The following is a 21,412-nucleotide window of genomic DNA, read 5'->3' on the forward strand; positions in this document are numbered from 1 at the left end:
CAACATTTATCAATCTTATTAATTTTGCACTTATCTGATGTAGATTGTTGGTGTTGTTGTGGCTGATACACATGACAATGCGAAGATAGCTTCAAATAAAGTGCATATTGAATATGAAGACTTGCCTGCTATCTTATCCATAAGAGAAGCTGTGAGATCTTGCAGCTTTTATCCAAACACTGAAAGATGGCTCATGAAAGGAGATGTAGAGTTGTGTTTCAAGTCAGGTGAATGTGACAAAATCATAGAAGGAGAGGTTCAAGTTGGAGGACAAGAGCACTTTTACTTGGAACCAAATGGCAGTTTGATTTGGCCAGTCGATGGTGGAAATGAAGTTCATATGGTTTCCTCTACACAAGTAGGTTGATGTTCTTTGGATTGCTAAACCTTAATACATTAGCACAATTCCTTTCACCAGTCATGATTATTAACTTGTATGTTATTTTCCTGTCTTGTACTCTCAATTTGAGGCTTCTGAATTCAGTGATTTAAAAAACGCTAGGTGCCTTTTGGCGCTATGATCCAAAAAAGCCCGAGGCGCTAGGTGCTCGCCTGAGCGAAACGAGACATTAAAATATAAAAATATATAATATAATTAATAAATATAATTATTTAAGTAAAAATATGATATTAAATTAAGATAATCTTGTAAAATCACAATATCACATTAAAAAAAGTCTCAAAATTTAAAACAATAACAATAATTTAAAATAAATAAAAATTAACAGTATTAAAATTAAAATAATATATTATTAATCTAATAAATAAATATACTGTTATTAGTATATAGTTAGCAGTATACTATTAATATACTATTAACAGTATACTATCGAAGTGAGAAGAGTGTGAGTAAGAGGAAGATCGAGGCTGCTGACTGAGAGCATCGGGAGTGGCGACAGTGGTAGCGGCAGTGGTAGCAGCGAGCAGCAGCAGCGGAAGCAACGATAGTGGCAGCGACAGTGATAGCAGCGAGCAGCGGGAGCGGGAGCGACGAGTAGGGTTAGGATTGGGAAGTCGCAAGAGGAAGGTTGATATCAGTGCTTTAGTTGGTTCGATTGAACCAACTAAAGCACTAGAGATCGAACTAGACCTAAAACACTGGTTCAGTCGCCTGGTTTAACCCGGGTGCTCGCCCGAAGCGCCTGACGCCTAGGCTCAGTCGAGCGCCCACTAGACCTAAAACAATGGTTCGGTCGTCTGGTTTAACCCGGGCGCTCGCCCGAAGCGCCTAACGCCGGGGCTCGGTCGAGCACCCAGGCGGTGCCTCTTTGAAGCGCCTCGCTTGGAAATGAAGTGAGGCGCTCGGGCCTCGCCTTGCCTCGTCGAACCAACTAAAGCACTAGAGATCGAACTAGACCTAAAACACTGGTTCAGTCGCCTGGTTTAACCCGGGTGCTCGCCCGAAGCGCCTGACGCCTAGGCTTAGTCGAGCGCCCACTAGACCTAAAACAATGGTTCGGTCGTCTGGTTTAACCTGGGCGCTCGCCCGAAGCGCCTAATGCCGGGGCTCGGTCGAGCACCCAGGCGGTGCCTCTTTGAAGCGCCCCGCCTGGAAATGAAGTGAGACGCTCGGGCCTCGCCTTGCCTCGTCTGAGCGCCCGAGCACCTATTGAAATCACTGTTTGGATTTAATGTCTTTATCAAGGTTTAAAATAACACCGCCAATACCGATCCTAAGCTTGTATGAAAAAGGTGGAGGGTTACGTTACGTCACTGATAACCAACGTAAAATTATGTCATATCTCATGAGCTTAGATCTTAATCGATTTCAATATAGAGTTGTTTTTTACAGATCTCAATGGTAGAAAAAGATCCATGTAGCCGACCCCAAATAGTTGGGACTTATGGTTTTGTTGTTGTATCAAGGTTTAAAATCTTAATTTGATGCCAATATCGGTTAGTGGCTGAGTCAGTATGATTTTGATATGGATTAATGTAGCAACACATTAAGAGTTAGTACCCCTGGTTCAGAGTGGAGGGAGAAAAGAGAGGGAATAAGATGAGGAGGAAACAACAACCAATAAGAAGAGGAAATGCTGGTGATGCAGCAGCATGGAGGCAATGGCAGCGACAGTGGGAAGAGGAGGCAGTAGAGGGGAAAAAAGAGTATGCATGAGAGATAGAGAGAGAGAGTGAGGGAAAACAAACAAAAATTATAAAAATCACTGTTATCATTCACACCTGTTAAAACATAAAAGAATGACTATAGGTACTGAGCTTGTAAGTATATCACCTGTGTACAGTTCAAAACCAAGCAATTTACCACTCAATAAACTCAGTTCAGTGAGCTTACTGTATGGTACAGTCCATACTAGACCAAACCAGGTAAGATCCACTGGTCTGCTTCCCAATTGGATATCATATTGGTAAAAGTCAGTCCATGTTATCATGGACTTAACTGAATTTGTCTAAGTCGTGAGGTATCCTTATGATGTCCGGTAGCAAAGAGTCAGCCTAGAACCTAGGTGCAACATTATCTGAAAGACCTACAAAAACAAAATTTGATTAGTTTTGAAATCGAGCAGCAGGCAAGTATTGATGCCTCGAATGATAATGCAGCACTCAAGCAATTTAGTAAACACACTTCCAAGGCAATTAAGAGTGGAATGACTTTGAACCAAGGATTTTAATTTCAAATTATACTGCTCGTACCGGGCGGTATTAGCTTTGCTATGGCCTACCTACGGCGAGGGAAGAAGGTGCGTTGAGGGAGAAGAGGGAGAAGGCGCTCGAAGAAGAGGGAGAATCGGGAGAACCTCGATGCTTTCCGATTTGACATCGCCCTCCCTCGACGATCCTGATCCAAAGAGGTAACGGAGAGGCGGTGGCTCAGCTTCTTCGTTGCATTCTTCGCCGAAGGCCGGAGACGCTTGCGGCCTTCGCCACGTTCTTCGTCGAAGGTCGGAGATATCTGCGGCCTTCAACGTCTTCGTCAAACGCCGCAGATGAGGAAAAGACCATGTTCTTCTCCTTGTCTGACGTGACGAGGAGAAGAAAAGGAGGTGACATCGCCGAAGCAGCATATGCCTCCTTTTTCTTTTTAAATTTTTTATTATATATATATATATATATATATATATATATATATATATATATATATACACGTATCAAGCGGTACACCCTAACGTATTGCTCGGTATGCCCATACCGTACCGTACCATACTGGGCAAAGCTCGAAACACCGGTACAATACGAAACTAAAATCCTTGCTTTAAACGCTTAAAAGACAGCCGCAGGTCCATCTGTGTTGCAGGCATGTGGCAGCCATCTGTGATAGCATGAACTAGTCCAAAATGGTATTCCAACCATTGGTTTTGATATAGATACATATCATTAAGTAGACTATGGTACATTCCAAATTTTGGGCTTAACCAAACAGCTACGTCTTGGATGCAGCAATTTTATGTCCATTATGGGTTATACATTGTTGAGGTTTCAGGTATTATTATAAGAATGTTAAGGATATGTTTGTGAACATTATAGCTATCACTTATGTCTGATATTAAAATGCAATTGTGATTACAAATCAAAAAATTGGGTAAGCTTGATAATTGGCAGTTAAATTCTGCAGAAAGGCACAATTAATTCGAAGACAACTTTTTATGAAAATTTTAATAAGTACTTAAATTTATAACAAGAAAATCATCAGCATGTTATATTTTATGGATTAATATTGTTAGTATTTTGTAATTTTATTTAAGTTTGCTTATACAAAGACACAGACATATATATATATATATATATATATATATATATATATATATATATATATATATATATATATATATATATATATGTGTATGTATGTATATCCAAATGAAATACGTGTTTGTGGTTGTTATGAACTTCTCGGTGATAATTTCCTTTTATATGTTAACTTGCTTCTCTCATGATTCTAGTTACTTGCATGAAAGCTTTTCCGGTTCTAGTTTGACTTACGTTATTATATATCTTTGTTTGTCTTGAAGTGTCCTCAGTATCACCAAGAATGTGTTGCTCATGTACTTGGACTTCCACTTTCAAAAGTTGTTTGCAAGACTAAGCGCATTGGTGGTGGATTTGGTGGAAAAGAATCAAGATCTGCTTTCATTGCAGCTGCAGCTTCTGTGCCATCATACCTTCTGAGGAGACCTGTGAAAATTATATTAGACAGAGATACAGACATGATGATAACTGGACAGCGCCATAGTTTCCTTGGAAAATACAAGGTATAGGATAAGAAATGGAGTGACACTTGCTAAGGAAAGAATTTAAAATTTTAGAAATTATGTTTCAACAACTAAATGCATTCCAACCAACTCGTATATAACACATTGTCATTTGGAGTTGCTATATTTCAGGAAATCAACATTGTTTTAGTTGAGCTGACCTTTCTGAAATTTTAACACATTGCCAGGACCATTTAACATGTTATAAGTTGCATATTCTGTTATTTTAGTTGTTAGTTCCCTTAATTCTATTGACACTATTAATATGTCATCTTTAAATGTTGCAATGAGCATACAGGTTCCACACCTTTAAATATCCAAGTAACCTAGATACCGTGTGATATGTCTGATTTATAAGCGAGATGAAAAAATGCTGATGATGAGAAGTACAAGATGGACTGGTAAGTTATCAGTCAGAACTCAATTTCCAACACAACAATTACATATGCTCAATATACAAAAAAAATCTAAAATTTGCTACTATTTTCCCTTTTATTCACCGTCAAATAGTTCTACAATCCAGATCATAATCTCCTAATGCAGAAAGGAACTTTAGTTGCCTTTGATGGTTCTATGACTTTGGACAACTCATTGAATCCAATACAACTGAAATATATGCTCAATACAACGAAAAAAAAAGATCTATTATTTGCTATAGTTTATTCTTTTAGACACCATCAAATAGTTCTAAAATCTAGGTCATTATATCGTATTGCTGACAGGAACTTTTTTAATCTTTTGATAGTTCTAGGGCATTGGGCAGTACTTTATTAACAATGACTTCTTTGTCGCATAGATGTCCACTCCACTATAAGAAATGAAGTTTTGTTACTTTTGTTGGAAATGACAATAACAGGAGGTTTACGACTACTACAATGTTCAAGATTACCTGAAAGGCTAAAACCATGTCATAATTGAACTGACTGTTTTTTCTTTCTTGCACTAACTGACTGAATTAAGAAAAGGTGTATGAAAGCATGTTTTAATTTTGTACTTGCACTGTCATGAAGTCATGTGGTGGATTTTGTCATCTACTCCTTTTCTACTTCCAAGATGGTTTTCTTGGAGTTACAGACAAAATCATCTAACAATTATTCCAAGTTCTCAACTAAGTGTTTTGTGACGGTGCAGTCCTTTTTGGGAGTAGTAGTCATGCAACTAATCATTTTCTCATGGCCACAAAGCAGGTCACGAGTTAAGGTCCTAGTTCTCCTATATTATCCCTTTTCCTTCAATCTTTTGCTCGGTGTTACCCCATATATGGGTCTTGCAAATACCATTAACCTTGGCTTACATATGTCAAGGTTATTTTTCATCCAGCTTGCATGCAAGGTGATGTTAGAGCTTATATATAAGTTGAACCCTATCATATGAGCTTAGGCTTTTTAAAATAGTAGTTAACCCACTAGTTGTTAAAGTCTGATTGTTGATTATGAAAACACCAAACATTGTATAAACAAATAACCTTGATGAAGAAAGCTTAGTTTATAACGTTATATGCTTCCTCAAACTGTTACGTGCGCTGACCATTCATATGATCTGATGTAGTACTACAATTCAATTTTGATGATGGTCATTAGGAGTGCAAGCGAATTTACCAAAATTAATGCTTTGGACAAAATGTTGTTTCATACTCTTTAAACTATTCTTTGCACAAACAAGTGCATTCATATAAATTTTTTGATGATAATTTAGAAACTTGATATAAAGGCCTAACTTATTGTAATGATTGAAAGGAAAAAAGAAGAGCAATTAATGTGCTTGTTTAACATCTTATTCATTCAACAAAATCAAAGTGGATTATGCCCGGATATGGTGTTAGAAGTCGAACACTTGATATTTGTACATATATGTCATCAAATACTAGTTGTAAAGGATTTAAAAAATTAACAAAATTGATGTTTCTTCCAGCTAAGAAAGTTTTGCACCTTCCTACAAAGAAGAAGGGAAAAAGGAGGGAAGTAGTTGTTTGTCATGACATAAACCAAGACCATGCCGACACCAAATGTATCAACTGAATCATAGAGAAGAAGAAAAAGAAAAAAAGAAAAGAAGAGGGAAGGGAACAAAGAGAAATTAGGAGTAACACACTTTTCGTTAGCTAAGATTTTCTCCCAAGATGAGCCTTGGTTGACAGAAATGGGAAACTTTGGATATAAATAGAAGATTGAAGATAGGGGTTAAATCTTCGTGAAGGAGAAAGGGTAGTATTCGGTGAATACTGGAGACAATAATTTACAGAGGTAGTTATTTAAAAGCACTACTCTCCTTTTTTTCTACGTTAGATTATATATTTCTTTTCTATGAAACGTAGATTAGGTTTGTTCAATGTGTACAGTTGATAAATTAAGGGCTAATATATCCAAGAAAATACTGTAATACCATAGTGCCAACTCTATTACGGTATCTCCCTAGGTTTTAGGTCCAGTACCTGTCAGAACAACGTAAGCTAACTGATACAGGTTGGTACATTGGAGGCTAAAATCCCTCATCTTACCCATGGTCCTATGATGGAAAGTGAGGTTTGGAGACATTATTGTTGCAAACTGGCAATACCTGTGTGTAAGAATGGATGTTTATCTCTGTTTTAAGAAAACTAATTTTGGGATCCAGTTTTTATCCATGAATGACAGATGAATACAAAATTTCAGTCCAGGGAAATCATACAATTGGTTTTTCTGTTTAGATGTTTTCTAAAACTATGGTTTGTCTCCTTTGTTTGAGGAAGGATAGGGTCTTTAAAGATGTTTATAATCATGATGAGGAATGTAACTTTTTGGTGATTGTATACTCTGTGGAGTTTATTTGTAGAATTTCAGATATTAAGCGAGGCAAAGTTGTAGAAGTTCTTCAGGAGATTAGGATAGACTTGAAATCCTTTGTTGGAGAGAGTGAAAGAAGGGAGAGACATGGCAAGCGAGATGCAAAAGGGGTTACTTGTTGTGGCTTTCGCTTTATCTTTCCTATGCAAGGAGGATGTTTCTGTAAGAGTTGAGTTGGGTAGTCCAAGATGCACTGTAAATTTGTCATGCAAATTCTACATTTTCTGGGATATTAAGTTATTGAACTTGTAGCTCACCTTGAATATCTATTGGTAGACCTTTCCATTTTTATTTGGGATGGAAACTGGTCTAGCTGAGTTGGGTATTGGATTCTCAGGCCTGGCTTAACAGATACTAGTTGTTTGAACTTGAGCTGCTGATTTAATTGGATTTGAGCTGCACAAGAGCTCAAGTTAGATGTTGAGCTACTGAGGTCTAATTTGGTGTTAGGAATCGGAGCTATTCTAGCTTTGCTTGTTCATTAGGTGAACCCTTTTTCAGCTTTGCTTCACCTGCTAAGCAAAAGATCAAGCTCTAAGGCAAGCTCTTTGCGCTGAGACCAAGATGTTCAGTTAGTTTTTCTTTACCATTAGCTGTAGGATATATATGAAATACTTATTCTAGTGAAGGTTGCTTGATTCAAGGCAACTTGAAGGACAATGAGAAACATAGTGGATATATTTCCTTGTTAGGACAGGAAGATTGTTGATTTTGTTTCTTGCTTAAACTGCCAGTTGCATTTGGTCAAGGCAACTGAAAGTAATTTGCAGATTTGATGGCTTGGAATTGTTTACATTGGGTCATGTTATATCTTTCAGATCATTAGATTGCTTTAAGAACATTCTTCATATAGTTAAAGATAGCATGTCTTTAGGAATTTGTGCTTTTCTTCTTTTGCTTAACTAGACTTCAGATTTTGTTTAGCTTTGGAGTATTTGAGATTTTGAAGTTGGATATAAATAGGATCTATTAAGGATTTTTAGGAGTGCTCAATAGAAATCCATAAAGGAAGTAAATTCTGAAACTCATATATGTTTTTTGGAGCTGAACTCCAATATGCTCATAGAGTTAATCTAAATTGCCACTAAATTTGCTAAGTACTTCTCAATGGTTTTACCTTGATTTTAAACACAAGGAGTTCATATTAATTGGTTTCACTGAAAGTTGGTTTTAGAACTGAAAAAGGAAGTGACTTTTCTTTTTTGCATCAGCTATATACCATGGTTCAACTTTTAAATATTATAGTTCAATGCTGCTAACTTTTCTTTCATCTAGCTTCTTGAGGTCTCGGTGTTAAAAGTGCACTATCTCTTTTGTTTCAAATTGATCCAACAATATACACTTGACCCAATCTTTTGATCAGGAAAAACTGTGAAGTTTGACAACATATACTTTATTTGTCTTTCAGAACAAAAGTTTAACTATGAGTATTTTACAGGTTGGATTTACTACTGCTGGTGATGTTTTGGCATTGGATCTCCAACTCTACAACAATGGTGGGAATTCATTAGATTTGTCCTGCTCAGTCCTTGAGCGTGCTATGTTTCATTCTGACAATGTTTATGATGTTCCAAATATGAGAGTTAGAGGACAAGTTTGTTACACCAACTTCCCAAGTAATACAGCTTTCAGGGGTTTTGGAGGTCCTCAAGGAATGCTTATTGCAGAAAATTGGATTCAACGAATTGCCATGGAGCTACAGAGAAGTCCTGAAGAGATAAGGGTAAGTTTAGTTATGCATAATTCTCATACAGGGAAATTTTGACATTGCTCTGATGATTTTTCATTCTTTTTCGGAATATTTCATTGTTGTGGTATCAGGAGCTTAATTTTCACAATGAAGGATCCATGTTACATTATGGAATGATACTTCAATCATGTACATTGACTCAGCTGTGGGATGAATTGAAGACATCTTGTGATTTTGTAAAGGCTCGTGCAAATGTCAATCATTTTAATCTCCATAACCGCTGGAGAAAGCGTGGAGTTGCAATGGTTCCTACCAAGTTTGGTATCTCCTTTACCACAAAGCATATGAACCAGGTAAAGGACCTCTAGCAAAGTTTCTACTTTTTATTAGGATATGTTTCTATTCGTATCAATTGTTCTTTGTTATTATTAATCCTTCTTCTATTAAATCTTATTTAACTGTGCATAATTGAAATATTATGTCCGTTTCTACTTGAACAACTATGAAAAAATGATGACTAGGTTTGTTCTGCTTAAATGTCTAAAAGTTCGTCTTCTAGAAAACTTGGATATCATGTTCTGAAGAGAGATCATTATCCTGTTTAGTAATTATAATATGTTTTTTATCTGTACTCTTAGACAAATATTACAAAATATGCTACTAGAAATGTACTTTTAACTTTTTAAGAAGGTTCATGGTTAAATTAGAATATCAATGTCTTGTGCATGCTGTGTTATGCTTTAATTATTTCACCCGCTTTTCATTTTCTTTTATAGGCTGGTGCTCTTGTGCAAGTTTATACTGATGGGACAGTTCTAGTGACACATGGAGGTGTTGAGATGGGACAGGGCCTACATACAAAAGTTGCACAGATAGCTGCATCAGCCTTCAACATTCCCCTTAGTTCTGTATTTATCTCAGATACAAGTACAGATAAGGTGAATTTTCTTCACGTGCACAACCTTTTAAACTGCATGTCTTAGTTTTTCCTTTTAGTTGATACAATTTTGATAATATCTAGGTACCTAACGCATCACCAACAGCAGCTTCTGCAAGCTCTGATCTATATGGTGCTGCAGTTTTAGATGCTTGTGAGCAAATAAAGGCACGAATGCAATGTATTGCTACCACAAAGACCCATTCTTCTTTTGCCGAGGTGATGCTTTGCTCTCTTTAACTTTCTTATCTTTTGCTAATTCTGGTTCTTTAAATGTTCATTTGTGGGTATCCTTATTCCAACATTGAACTAAAAGTTTGCAAATTTTTTTCTGAAACTTGTGAATTACTTGTTTAATATACTTTGTCAGATTTATTTAGAAAAATTTTCTTTTACGTATGATGAACTTTCAATTTTTACTCCATTGAAAGGCTTCTTATAAAATCCTTCTTCCTCTATAAGTCCCTCTTCTTTTAGTAATAAATATAAAATTATTATTCTTTTATCGTATGTATATTCCCTCTAGTATGCATTACTTATATATTTATTGCCAATTCTGATCCTAGACCTTTAGTTGATCTGGATTCAACCTCAATCCACTGAAGTATTTTATTAGTGAGTACAGAATAAGAGTGAAAAGAAACAAAGGATTATATCAATGGTCTTCCTAGACAATAAATTGTAAACCACCTTAACTTCCTACTGGCTAGTAGGTACAGCATGTCTTTCACTGAAAACCATCTAACAGCCTTTGTTAAGATACTTATAGAATCTTTGACAGCTCATTTGGGTTAATCTTAAACTCCAATCCTGCAAACCTTGACATTCCATGCATGCAAGGTTTGCAGAAGATGGTTTATAACCTGTGAATTTTGCTATCAGTTCTGTTGTCTCAATTGATCAAAATCATTATAATTCCTGAAATATCTGCCAGTTTTCATCATTATCTCTTTGACAAGGTCATTTAAAGAAGTTCAGACTGATCTTATCGATCCATGGAAGTTGTATGAGGCAAGACTGTCTTATTTGTTTGTATAATTTTATTATGCATTATGCACAAATCATGCAAACCATCTTTTGGTCAACAAATAAATGTGATCCATTTCTGAATTAGATATTTTTATTTATTCAATTTTTGTTTTTGTTATCTTGTGGAAGGTATATCTCAAAAGCAGCATATGTAACAAGCTCCTTGTCATGTTATTGAAGTAGTTAAACTATAATTAGTGACTATCATCACTGCTTCAGGCTAAAACTAGTAGAGGAATTGTCCACTCCAATTTATTAGTGGTTCAGTTGCTTCATTAGCACCTAAAGTAGAACTATAAAAAGGAAAAGCACTTCGCATGAATATGATGGTTTTGTGCATCATCATTTTCTCAGACCAGCACGGATCATGTAGTATGGGCCACTACAGAACTTGGACTCTTTTGTTTTTTCTTGTTATTTGACTGCAAACTGTAAAAATTGACCTATTTTATATCAAAATTATTCAGTATGCTTAATGGTCCCATGATATATCTAAGTGCTCATCAGGTAACTCTTAGAATAATGTATTAATCTTGTTTTATCTCTCCTTGTCTACTTGCAATGTGCTAGATGCATGTCATGCTCTATTTTATGGCATCTGTAAGCGTAGTATAGTTTCTGCCTGGTGTCTTTTTTTCCAATTACATCTTATCATATATAATTTGAGGCACATACTTGTGCAAATGAAGTTTATTATGTATATGAATTGATGCAAAGCAGTTGTTATAATTCACATCAATATTGTTGTGCCATGTTAAAAAGATGTGTAATTCTGTAAGTTCATGTTATGTTTCCACTAGTTAGTGCGTGCATGCTACCTGGAACGCATAGATCTCTCTGCTCATGGTTTCTACATCACCCCTAATATTGGCTTCGACTGGAAAGTTGGGAAGGGGACTCCATTCAACTATTTCACATATGGAGCTGCATTTGCAGAAGTTGAAATTGACACACTTACTGGAGATTTTTACACAAGGGAAGCTGATATCATCATGGACCTTGGTCATTCTCTTAATCCAGCCATTGATGTTGGGCAGGTATACTTCATGTCCACTTTTTAATGTGTTGTGTCACTTATAAAAATGCAATCATTAGCAGTTATTGTCAAAAGTTACATGCATTCATCAAACAAACTTTGTGTCCTTGGTTCTTAAGCTTTTGTTACTGAATGCAACTTGTCCTAACAGTTCCTTGTTCAGCGTTTATTGGATCTTTCTTCATAATTATAGAGTATCATTCAATATTTAGCCTCTTTCATGAAGTGTGTTTTATGTCAAACTTGGACAAGTTTCTTGAAGATAAAGGCCCTTACAGAGTGACGTTTGTTTTTTTTTTTGGTATAGATCTTCCCTTTTGGTTGTCAATGGTCTTAGATGTCCACCACTAGCATCAGTTTTTTAACCATATAACTGCTGCAAAATGTGTGCATTTAGTTATCAGCACTCAACAGTTCCACTGTTTTCCCTGTGTGGGTGTCACAGTAATCTTTTCCAATCTGATGTCAATATCATAGACAGTCTGGGAATTGTGCATTTAGTTATCAACAGGACTAAAACCAAGTTCTGATGGCTCATACTCATAGATCAATGTTCATGCTCATACTCATAGATCAAGGATTTTTTGAGCACTCTGTGCTAGTCAAAGTTGCATGGTGCTAGAAGGCGAAAGCACATTGAAGTGCTAGAGGCTTTCTGAAGCTTAGGTGCATGGTACAAGGCAAGAAGCATGAGGACATCGGAATTTATAGTTAGTGATAACTTCAAAATGAAACATTTCCAAAACTTAGATATAGTTAGTGATCACTAATATCTAAAAAAGCATACACTAATCTTTCTTTGTTAGCCCAGTTGGTTAAAGCATTATGCAATAGCATAATGTATTGATACAAATGCATTAAGAAAAATGTTAGGGAAGCAAACAAAATAATGAAGCAAAAGAAAGAAAAGATAATGACAGCAAATTAGGATATATGAAACATCCTACTGTGTGGTCTCTTTTCCTTTCTTAGTGAACTAATCTTTTGTTCTACCCAATTGTGGTTCTTCTGAATGTGATTTATGTGGCAGGATGTGAAGAGTGATTCTATCACTAAATTCTACAAGCTTATGCAACCACAATATGCAGCATGGCTGGATGTTACATGCAACTATATGTGCACAAAAATCAGAAAAATATGTGGCTTATTCTTAGCAAGGTTCGCAATACCGTACCGTACCGATATTTCGACCTGGGCTCGGTACCGGTACGGTACGGTATACCGAGCGGTACATCCAGGTGTGCCGAGTATTGTAGCACTGCTACGTGCTACAGTGCACTCGGACCGGTAACAGGCGGTCCGCGTACCGACAACCTGTCGGACCGGTACGTACCGCCCGTACCAGACAGTACGGTTCGGTACGGTAGACCCTGATTCTTAGATCATGCAGCTACATATTTTGCTTCTATTTTCCTGTTTTTGCACTATATAAGGGCTACCATAATAGAAGCAACTTCTTAATGAATACTTATCATTTAATAAATCATCGCTTCTTTACAAACTTGTTAAAAGCCTATGCGTGCAAAGGGGTCACCGCCTTTTAGAGCCTGGTTATTAGGCATAAGGCTAGTGAGTTGAAGAAACTATGGTTACTTTTTGGATGAATAAAACTAGAAATTAAGATGTATATGACCTTTAGGGACATTGAAATAAAAAAAAAAACAGGAGTTAGTTTTTAGTGGCGTGTCAGGATCCAAGCAAATTGACATGACAGCCTGAAATTTATGTTACTCTGCACAAACTAACATTAAAGTAAATAACCATCATCACACCCTCATACCAGCATGAATTCTCATATCAGTGCATGTTGGAACACTACTGCATGCCAGACACTCATTGGAACTCATCAAGTTGAAAGCGTGCTAAAAATGCTCTCGATCTCATTAGCTCAAATGGTAAGAGCTGAAATGGCTGAAGTATTGTAAGAGAACAGAGGAGATAATAAAAACGCACATTTTCACTATCCTTTTTCTTCTAAACAAATGAAGGAACATTCTTGTAGTTGACCTCTTTTTCTTTATTGAAGAATAGAACTCCTATCTTTTTCTCAATTTTGTTATATGGATCTACGCTACTGACAATAAGGACAGATGAAATAATGTGTAGTGTCGTAGAGGCATACCTTTTAGGTTAACAGGTCTTTTCAAAAGGCTCATGAGATGAATGCCTAAGGCATGCCCTGGTGAAGCCTGTTAATCTCGACTGATGTGAATCTCTAGATCTATATCATATCTGCTAGGCAAGCCTTTGATAATGCTATTTTCACCATTATCATTATATATTTAGTCAACTGAACTGTGTGTTTATTGTTTGCTTTGCAGTTAATATTTTTGATAACTTCCTATAGATGCTGGCTAATTTGCAACAAGTGGCATCTTGATGCCAATATGTTGTGGCTGTTGTTTAAAACCTTGACCAGTTATTCTCTTCCCTTTGTCAAGGTTAATTTGTTCCTTGCATCACATGGATCTAGTTATTAGAATGAGTATAAAGTTATAGAATAAACATGTGCTACACTTTAAATGTGTGTTGGATCTTCTGAAGAGGCTCATGGAATGAGCACCGAAGACTTCATAGTAAATCTGTGTGTAACCAAGGCGAGTTCCAAAATCAAGTGTCATTCCAACATGCAACCAGGCAGGCATACCTTAGATAAAACTGGAGGCAATGGTATACTAACAGGCTTTATCTTGGTAGCAGATGCCATCACCCTGTGAACTGTGTGAGCCAAATAATATCAAACAAGCAGGTAGTACAGATCAAGGATAAGGAAGGAAAATGATTTAAAGTAGTTTAGAACCTTTAAACACATTCTATGGTTAACATGTTTTATGTTGGGAGTTTTAAGCTCAAATTTTGGAGGTGAAAGAAGAGGATCATTTGAGATGTCCAAAATCCAAATGGACATGAGCAGGCAAAACAAAAAATCTCTCTTCGTAATGGACAATAATCTAGTTTAAGCTGATCTGAGAAAAAGAAACCTAAGTACCCAATAGTGTGGGCATAAACCGAACTACCTTTTTACTAACCATGGTATAGCTTGTTTGTGTCACATTTAATAGGCTTGTAACTTCTGTTTGTTGTTTATGTCATATCCAACTTAACTTAACTTTCTTTGGATGTTATTTTTGTTGTCCCCCTTCCACAAAGAAAATAAAAGTAAATAAATAACTAAAACTTCATAGTTGTTTGAAATTGTTTTGTTTTTAATTTGCATTAGATTATAACTTGCCCATGATATATATCTTGTGGCTATTGGCAAAATGGTAATGTAACAGTGTAACTTAAAATTATGTTTGATTTTGTTCATAAAAAAATACATCTGCATAATTATGTTATTCTTTTGAATGTTTATGTCTGGGGCATTTATTTCATTATTCATTTTTGCCATTTTATGGGATAGTCATGTCCATAATGAAGATAAAGAAAAAAAGATAAAGAAAGGCATATTAGTTTACTTGCAGATACCTTTTCAGGATTTCTTCACTTATGTGTTCTTTTCTCACATTATTTTTCCTAATATTTTACCACCTTCACCTTTTCCCTTCAATGTGGTTTACAGATTGAGGGAGCTTTTGTTCAAGGTTTGGGTTGGATAGCACTTGAAGAGCTAAAATGGGGAGATGCAGATCACAAGTGGATTAGACCAGGCCACTTGTATACTTCTGGACCTGGAACTTACAAAATCCCTACTGCAAATGATATCCCAGTAAAATTCAAGGTTTCACTTTTGAAGGTACTACAAATTTATTAAATTTTTTTGTCATCATTTTTTTCTCAAAAATTCAACATTTCACCTTTAAGGTATTATTATAAGCTTATTTTAGATGCTTTTCAAGGTTTTTTATATTTCCAGGATCCTGATCATGCTAAAATCTGTAGCTAACGTGTTAAATGATATCTCGCAATAGATGTCAAACTATTAGGTTATCTAGAAATTTGTAGAACTTTAACAGTATGGACATGAATGGATAAGCATTTGTCAAATGTCAAACATTCAGGTAATGAAAATTGACATACTACCTACCACAAGCTTTATGATGTAAGAGATTTTAATTCTGTTTAACTTATTTGGCTAATATGTGCAATAATAGTTAAAAAACATAAAAACTTGACTTGAAACTCAATCAAGTTAACTTGAAGATTTGGTTAAGTTTCCAGCCAGTCCTGAATTTAGCTGCATTTGGATGAATACATCATAATTAGCAGAGTCATGATGTGTCAATGAGCTTTTGAATCTCTTCACCAGAATTAGCTGTATCTGTTTCTTGGATCACCTGGACAGTTTAGCTTGAGAGTTAATCTCAGTCGATCCTTTCTGTTACCTATTTCTGTTACTGAACTACAGGGATCCTGCTAGTCTTATCAAATAGTCAAAGATTCATGTGGATGTCTTTTTCCCTCTTAAAACTGAAATTGTGAGTTAGTCAGAGAACATTGATCTGATGCTCCTGTTTAATCTGTGGTGACCTCATTTGAAGTATAAATCACATCTTTTTGAACAAGACAATAGAAAACAATGAGTTATTCTTTTCTCACTTTTGTTTGGATACAGGATGAAGTACATATAGTCAAACAAGAGAAAAGAAAGAAAGGAAAAGCTACCTAAATAAATCTAAGTGCTAATCTAGGAAATATACAACTAAAAAATGTACACAAAAAAGGTAATACAACTAGGAATAAATCAGCAATCATATCCTAGTCTATCACTTCAAATAAGGTAGCATACTTATGTTAAGAATCAAATCATAGCAGATCTTGACATATCAAATCAAGTCACAGCAGATTTGACAGATGTCAGCACTTCCCCTCAAGCTGGTTTGAACATTTTTAACATCCCCAACTTGTTATTTAAGTGATCAAATTGCTGCTTTTGAAGCCCCTTTGTGAAATATCTGTAGCTTGTTGCTTGGTAGGGACAAATGGAATACATAACAATCTGTCATCCAACTTCTCCTTAATAAAACACCAATCGACCTCAATTTGCTTTGTTATATCATGATGTACTGGGTTGTGAGAGATGCTAATTTCTATATTATTATCTGAATAAAACTTCATTGGTTGGTTCCAAGAAATTATTAACTCATTTAGAAGTTTTTATCCCAAGGAGTTCACATATTCCTTGTGTGATAGCTAAAAATTCAGACTCGGCACTACTTCTAGTCACTACATTCTGTTTTTTACTCCTCCGTCACCAAATTTCCCCCTACGAAGGTACAATATCCAAATGTAGATCTTTTATCATTTATACTGTCAGCCCAATCAGCATGTGTATGCTTTAACATATACATTGTCCTTGTTCTTAAATATCAACCCTTTGCTTGGAGCTCATTTGAGATATTGAAAAATTCTAACAACAGACCTCACATGTCCTCAATTAGTTGAGTGCATAAACTAACTTACAACACCAACAGCGAAGGCAATGTCTAGTCTAGTATGTGACAAATAAATTAATTTTCCGACTAGGCATTGATATTGTCCCTTATCCACCTCACTAGTGTTTGCACTTAGCTTGTGGTTGGGATCAATAGGTGTTTCAAATGGCTTGCAACCTCATATCGGTTTTCATACGCAAATCCAGTGTATATTTCTTTTGTGATCGTCAGATCCCCTCCATTCTAGCCGCCTCCATACCCAAGAAGTATTTTAATGATCCAAGATCTTTGATTCCAAACTCCTTGGTTGGGGAGGTTTTTTATTTCTTTTGTTCTACAAGGTCATCACCTGTCAATATAATGTCATCTACAAGACCTTTCCACTACTAGCATGCTTATAAAATATAGTGCAATCTCCTTGCCTTTGTCAATATTTATATCTTTATGTCTTTAGTAAATTTGTCAAACCATGCTCTAGGAGACTATTTTAATCCACAGGGTAACCTCTATAGCTTGCATACTTTGTTAGACCCTAATGTTCCTTCAAAACTAGGAGGTAGATCCATGTAGTCTTCATCTTCTAGTTTGCCATTAAGGCATTCTTCACATCTGACTGTTGTAGAGGCCAGTCAAAAATTATTGTAAGAGACAATAGGATTCAAACACTGTTCATCTTTACCATGGGTGCAAAAGTCTCTTGATAATTTTATCCCAAAAGTTTGAGTGTATCCTTTAACCACTAGCCTTGATTTGTATCTCTCAATTGACTAGTCAGCTTTGTATTTCACTGTGAACTTACATTTACAACCAATAGGTCTCTTTCCTTTAGATAAATTTATCAATTCCCAAGTGTCATTCTTCTCCAATGCCCTCATCTCCTTGAACTCATCCTTTTTACACTCAGGTGCAACTAAAGCTTCATGTATATACTTAGGAATATTTGCTTTTGACAAGTTAGAATCAAATGATCTGAAAGAGGACAATCTATGATATGACACAAAATTAGAAATAGGATGAATAGTACATGACCTTGTTCCTATTCTAAGAGCAATAGGAACATCAAGATCTTGAAACTCATAGGGTACTAGGCATAAAGAATGGTCTGAAGTACCTGAAGTTTCATAATCAAATGCACTTGGAGCTGACTCTTGGCAGGCATTGTGTGGTTGTTGCCCCAAACCATATCGGTTCTGCCTCCTTGTATAAACATGTAGCTCTGATTGCTGTTATCAGTCACTGAGTCTCCCACTACATCAGATTTTTCATATTCTGGCACAATAGATTAAGGTTGTAACATTAGATTGATAGTACAAGAAATAGGTTGTGGCTGAGAAGGTAGATTTGTGAGAGGAATGAATTCAAAAGGTGAATTTTGAGGAGATATACCTGTGATGGGAATGAATTCAGAAGGAGAATTTACAGGTTGGGTTATAATAGTTTTCCAAAACTTCTCTCCCATATTATTCTTCCCCTGAAGAGAAGTTTGGGAGAAATAAGATTAATTTTGAAAAAAGATGACATCCATACTTACATAGAACTGTTTTGTAGGAGGATCAAAGCATTTATAATTATATCACTTCTGAGTTAGTGAGAAGCTTAAGAAAACATATTTTTATGCTTGCAAATCAAGTTTGGTGCTGCTATGACTATGTATATGAACAAATGCTACACAACCAAATACCTTTGAAGTCAAATTACTAAATATTATAGTTTGTGGATAGGTTTGCAGGAGAATGTTTAGGGATTTTTTAAAATTATGTACTCGGGTTGGTATTTATTTTGATTAAATAAGATGCAGTTAGGATATCTTCTCCCCAAAAAATATTTTGGAACTCTCGTAGTAAACATAATGCCCGAGCTACCTCTAATAAATGATGGTTTTTCCTTACATCAATTTTATTTTGTTGGGGTGATCTTTATAGCCTCATTCACATATTTGAACTTCCTTTTACTCATTAGAGGGATCTTTATAGATTGAGACCACTCCATAAATGATCTTCTATTTTTGTTTTTCTGCCATATGTAGTATACAGCATATTACTTTCTTTCCCTTAGTCTTCAGTGCGGAGAGTCCTATCTAATGACTCTTCTTGTTTCCAACTATATCTGAAACTCCTAAGTTTGTTTCTAATATTCCTAAACCTGCCCACACTCATACAATCACGAATCAAAGACTATGTTAGTCTTCTTAAAGCTCATACTTTCACGGTTTGGAGCCACAACTTTTTTCTCTTTGCAGGGTGTTCAAAATCCTAAAGCAATCCACTCTTCAAAAGCCGTTGGGGAGCCACCATTTTTCCTTGCATCTGCAGTATTATTTGCCATCAAAGATGCCGTCGGAGCTGCTAGAGCAGAAGAAGGATATCATGATTGGTTCCCACTCGATAATCCAGCTACCCCTGAGAGGATCAGAATGGCTTGCATGGATGATTTCACCAAACAAGTTGCGAGTCATAATTTCCATCCGAAACTCAGTGTGTAATCTCTTTCATGTTTTCTATAAAAAATTGTTGTGATCATAATAAAAAAAATGTCAGATGAAAGCATGAAGGTGATATAAACTATGTGCTATATTTCTGTACTGCAAAATTGACACAAGAAATGGCAATAAAGTGCAGTTCCATGTCAGTGTTGAAGTTTTATTGTGTATGACTTTTGTACTGTGCCATGCTTACATAATTCAATGACCCAAAGCTTGTTTTATATAGGATGATACGCATATGTTTCCCTTTTAAGTGCTGAAATTTCATGACACTCTACCAAAAGCTGCAGATATCAATAACCAAAACTCTACTTGTGCAAAAGTATATATTGATTAAGCCTTCTCTCACTGGAATGACTAAACATGTCCCTTTATAATATCATGTCAATTTACTATATCCTAGTTCCAATATCAGCCTACTTAGAGCTTATGTTACTATGTTCATGATTCCTTGAGATTAAAGATATCAAATAGGAGATCATAAAGAACCATTTTGGCCATTCTCCATATGTTTTAAGTGCAAATCTCAACTGTTTTCATCCAATTGATTCTCTTTGTGAGGTACAACTCACGAGAAAATAAACTCTATCAAAGAGGTTCAGCATCCCGAGAGAATGGTTCATAAAGTCTTGATATTTCCATGGTGTTCAAGCATCATTCAACTGCAACAGCTTCAGTTTTTGAGTGCATTATTGCTAACAAATGGTTTTATTGAGAAATCAAAGATAATCTCGGGTAAAATTCTTTATGAGAAAAGTGGTCACTGTGAAAATCCATATCCAGTAAATCCCTGCTATCTATATTGAATTTTAAGTAGGCATTGAAGGAAGTATATTGGGCAGGGTAATGATGTTATCTAAGATTCAAAAGAACATAAAAGAGGTTTCTGTTTAACTTTTCTTTCTTTCTTTTCCCATATTCATGAATGAATAAATAAGTATAATGAATAAGAATTATGTTTGTAAGGAAGATTATGGAATGAACCATATCTTATAGGAAAGAAAATGTTGGGAAAATATAGAGATTCTCATTTGTACATTGTTTTACTAAGAAAATAAATTACAATGTTCTACCATTTAGTTCTCAACAATGCCCTAATCAATTCCTGTCTCTATATTCCTCTATTATAAATAACCATCCAAGCGAGTCTGATAATTATCGGATTTCTTCGTTATTATCTTTAAAAAAATCTTTAAATTCCTCTCTCTTTGTTCCTCTATTATAAAAAAAAGATCACATCATATGGAACATGCATAGAGATGAAACTATCAATGCATGAATTTACAAGTCACATTGGTTATCAAGGTCTAGTTAAAGTTTGCATTAGCACATACATTTCCAGATTTCCCATGAATTGGCACATGCATTCTAATTAGTACATGATAAATAGGTAACATGAACAATTGTTTATTGATTAAGTAGGCTCTCAGGATTATAAATATGTACCTGCATTATTAGATCAAGATAGTTGAACAATCATAATGTGTTAGAGAGGTTTCAACATGATTGAGTCAAATCAATCTTGGTTTGGTTAACATATTTGTTAATCTGAAAACCTCAAATTTGTTCATTTTATACTCTTAAAAGTTGTCATTTCATGAATATGTGACATTCTAATACTTTGTAGCTTGTAAAATTTCTCTCATATTATGTGTTTGTTCGTGAATCGAAGTCAAGATTTTGCAACAGAAATTAAAATTCCTTTCTTCTATTCAAAAGCTTAAATACTTTTATTGTGTTGTATATGAAAGTTAAGATATACAGAGTTGGCTAAAATTTTATGTGATTCTTTTCTATTAGAACAAAGTTTTCCAAAGGATTTTTTTTTTTTTT

General features: G+C 35.5%; 1 protein-coding gene across 4 annotated transcripts in view; it reads left to right on the forward strand.

The window, feature by feature from the left end:
- The window catches only part of LOC135585405 (xanthine dehydrogenase-like), a 32,598-nt gene extending 12,873 nt beyond the window's left edge, over window positions 1-19,725 (forward strand). For 2 of the 4 annotated variants that reach the window (XM_065155745.1, XM_065155747.1), the window contains 9 exons: window positions 44-358; window positions 3,969-4,208; window positions 8,469-8,753; window positions 8,852-9,073; window positions 9,497-9,658; window positions 9,742-9,876; window positions 11,487-11,723; window positions 15,285-15,458; window positions 19,337-19,725. In XM_065155745.1, coding sequence (XP_065011817.1) covers window positions 44-358; window positions 3,969-4,208; window positions 8,469-8,753; window positions 8,852-9,073; window positions 9,497-9,658; window positions 9,742-9,876; window positions 11,487-11,723; window positions 15,285-15,458; window positions 19,337-19,579 — 2,013 coding nt within the window. In that variant the 3' untranslated portion in view covers window positions 19,580-19,725. Of the gene's footprint in view, window positions 1-43; window positions 359-3,968; window positions 4,209-8,468; window positions 8,754-8,851; window positions 9,074-9,496; window positions 9,659-9,741; window positions 9,877-11,486; window positions 11,724-15,284; window positions 15,459-19,336 lie in introns of those variants that run through there. The other 2 variants (XM_065155746.1, XM_065155748.1) reach the window with 2 other exon arrangements.
- Window positions 19,726-21,412: the final 1,687 nt, after the last annotated feature.

The sequence above is a fragment of the Musa acuminata genome, chromosome BXJ3-6 (genome assembly GCF_036884655.1).
Source record: "Musa acuminata AAA Group cultivar baxijiao chromosome BXJ3-6, Cavendish_Baxijiao_AAA, whole genome shotgun sequence".
NCBI lineage: Eukaryota > Viridiplantae > Streptophyta > Magnoliopsida > Zingiberales > Musaceae > Musa > Musa acuminata.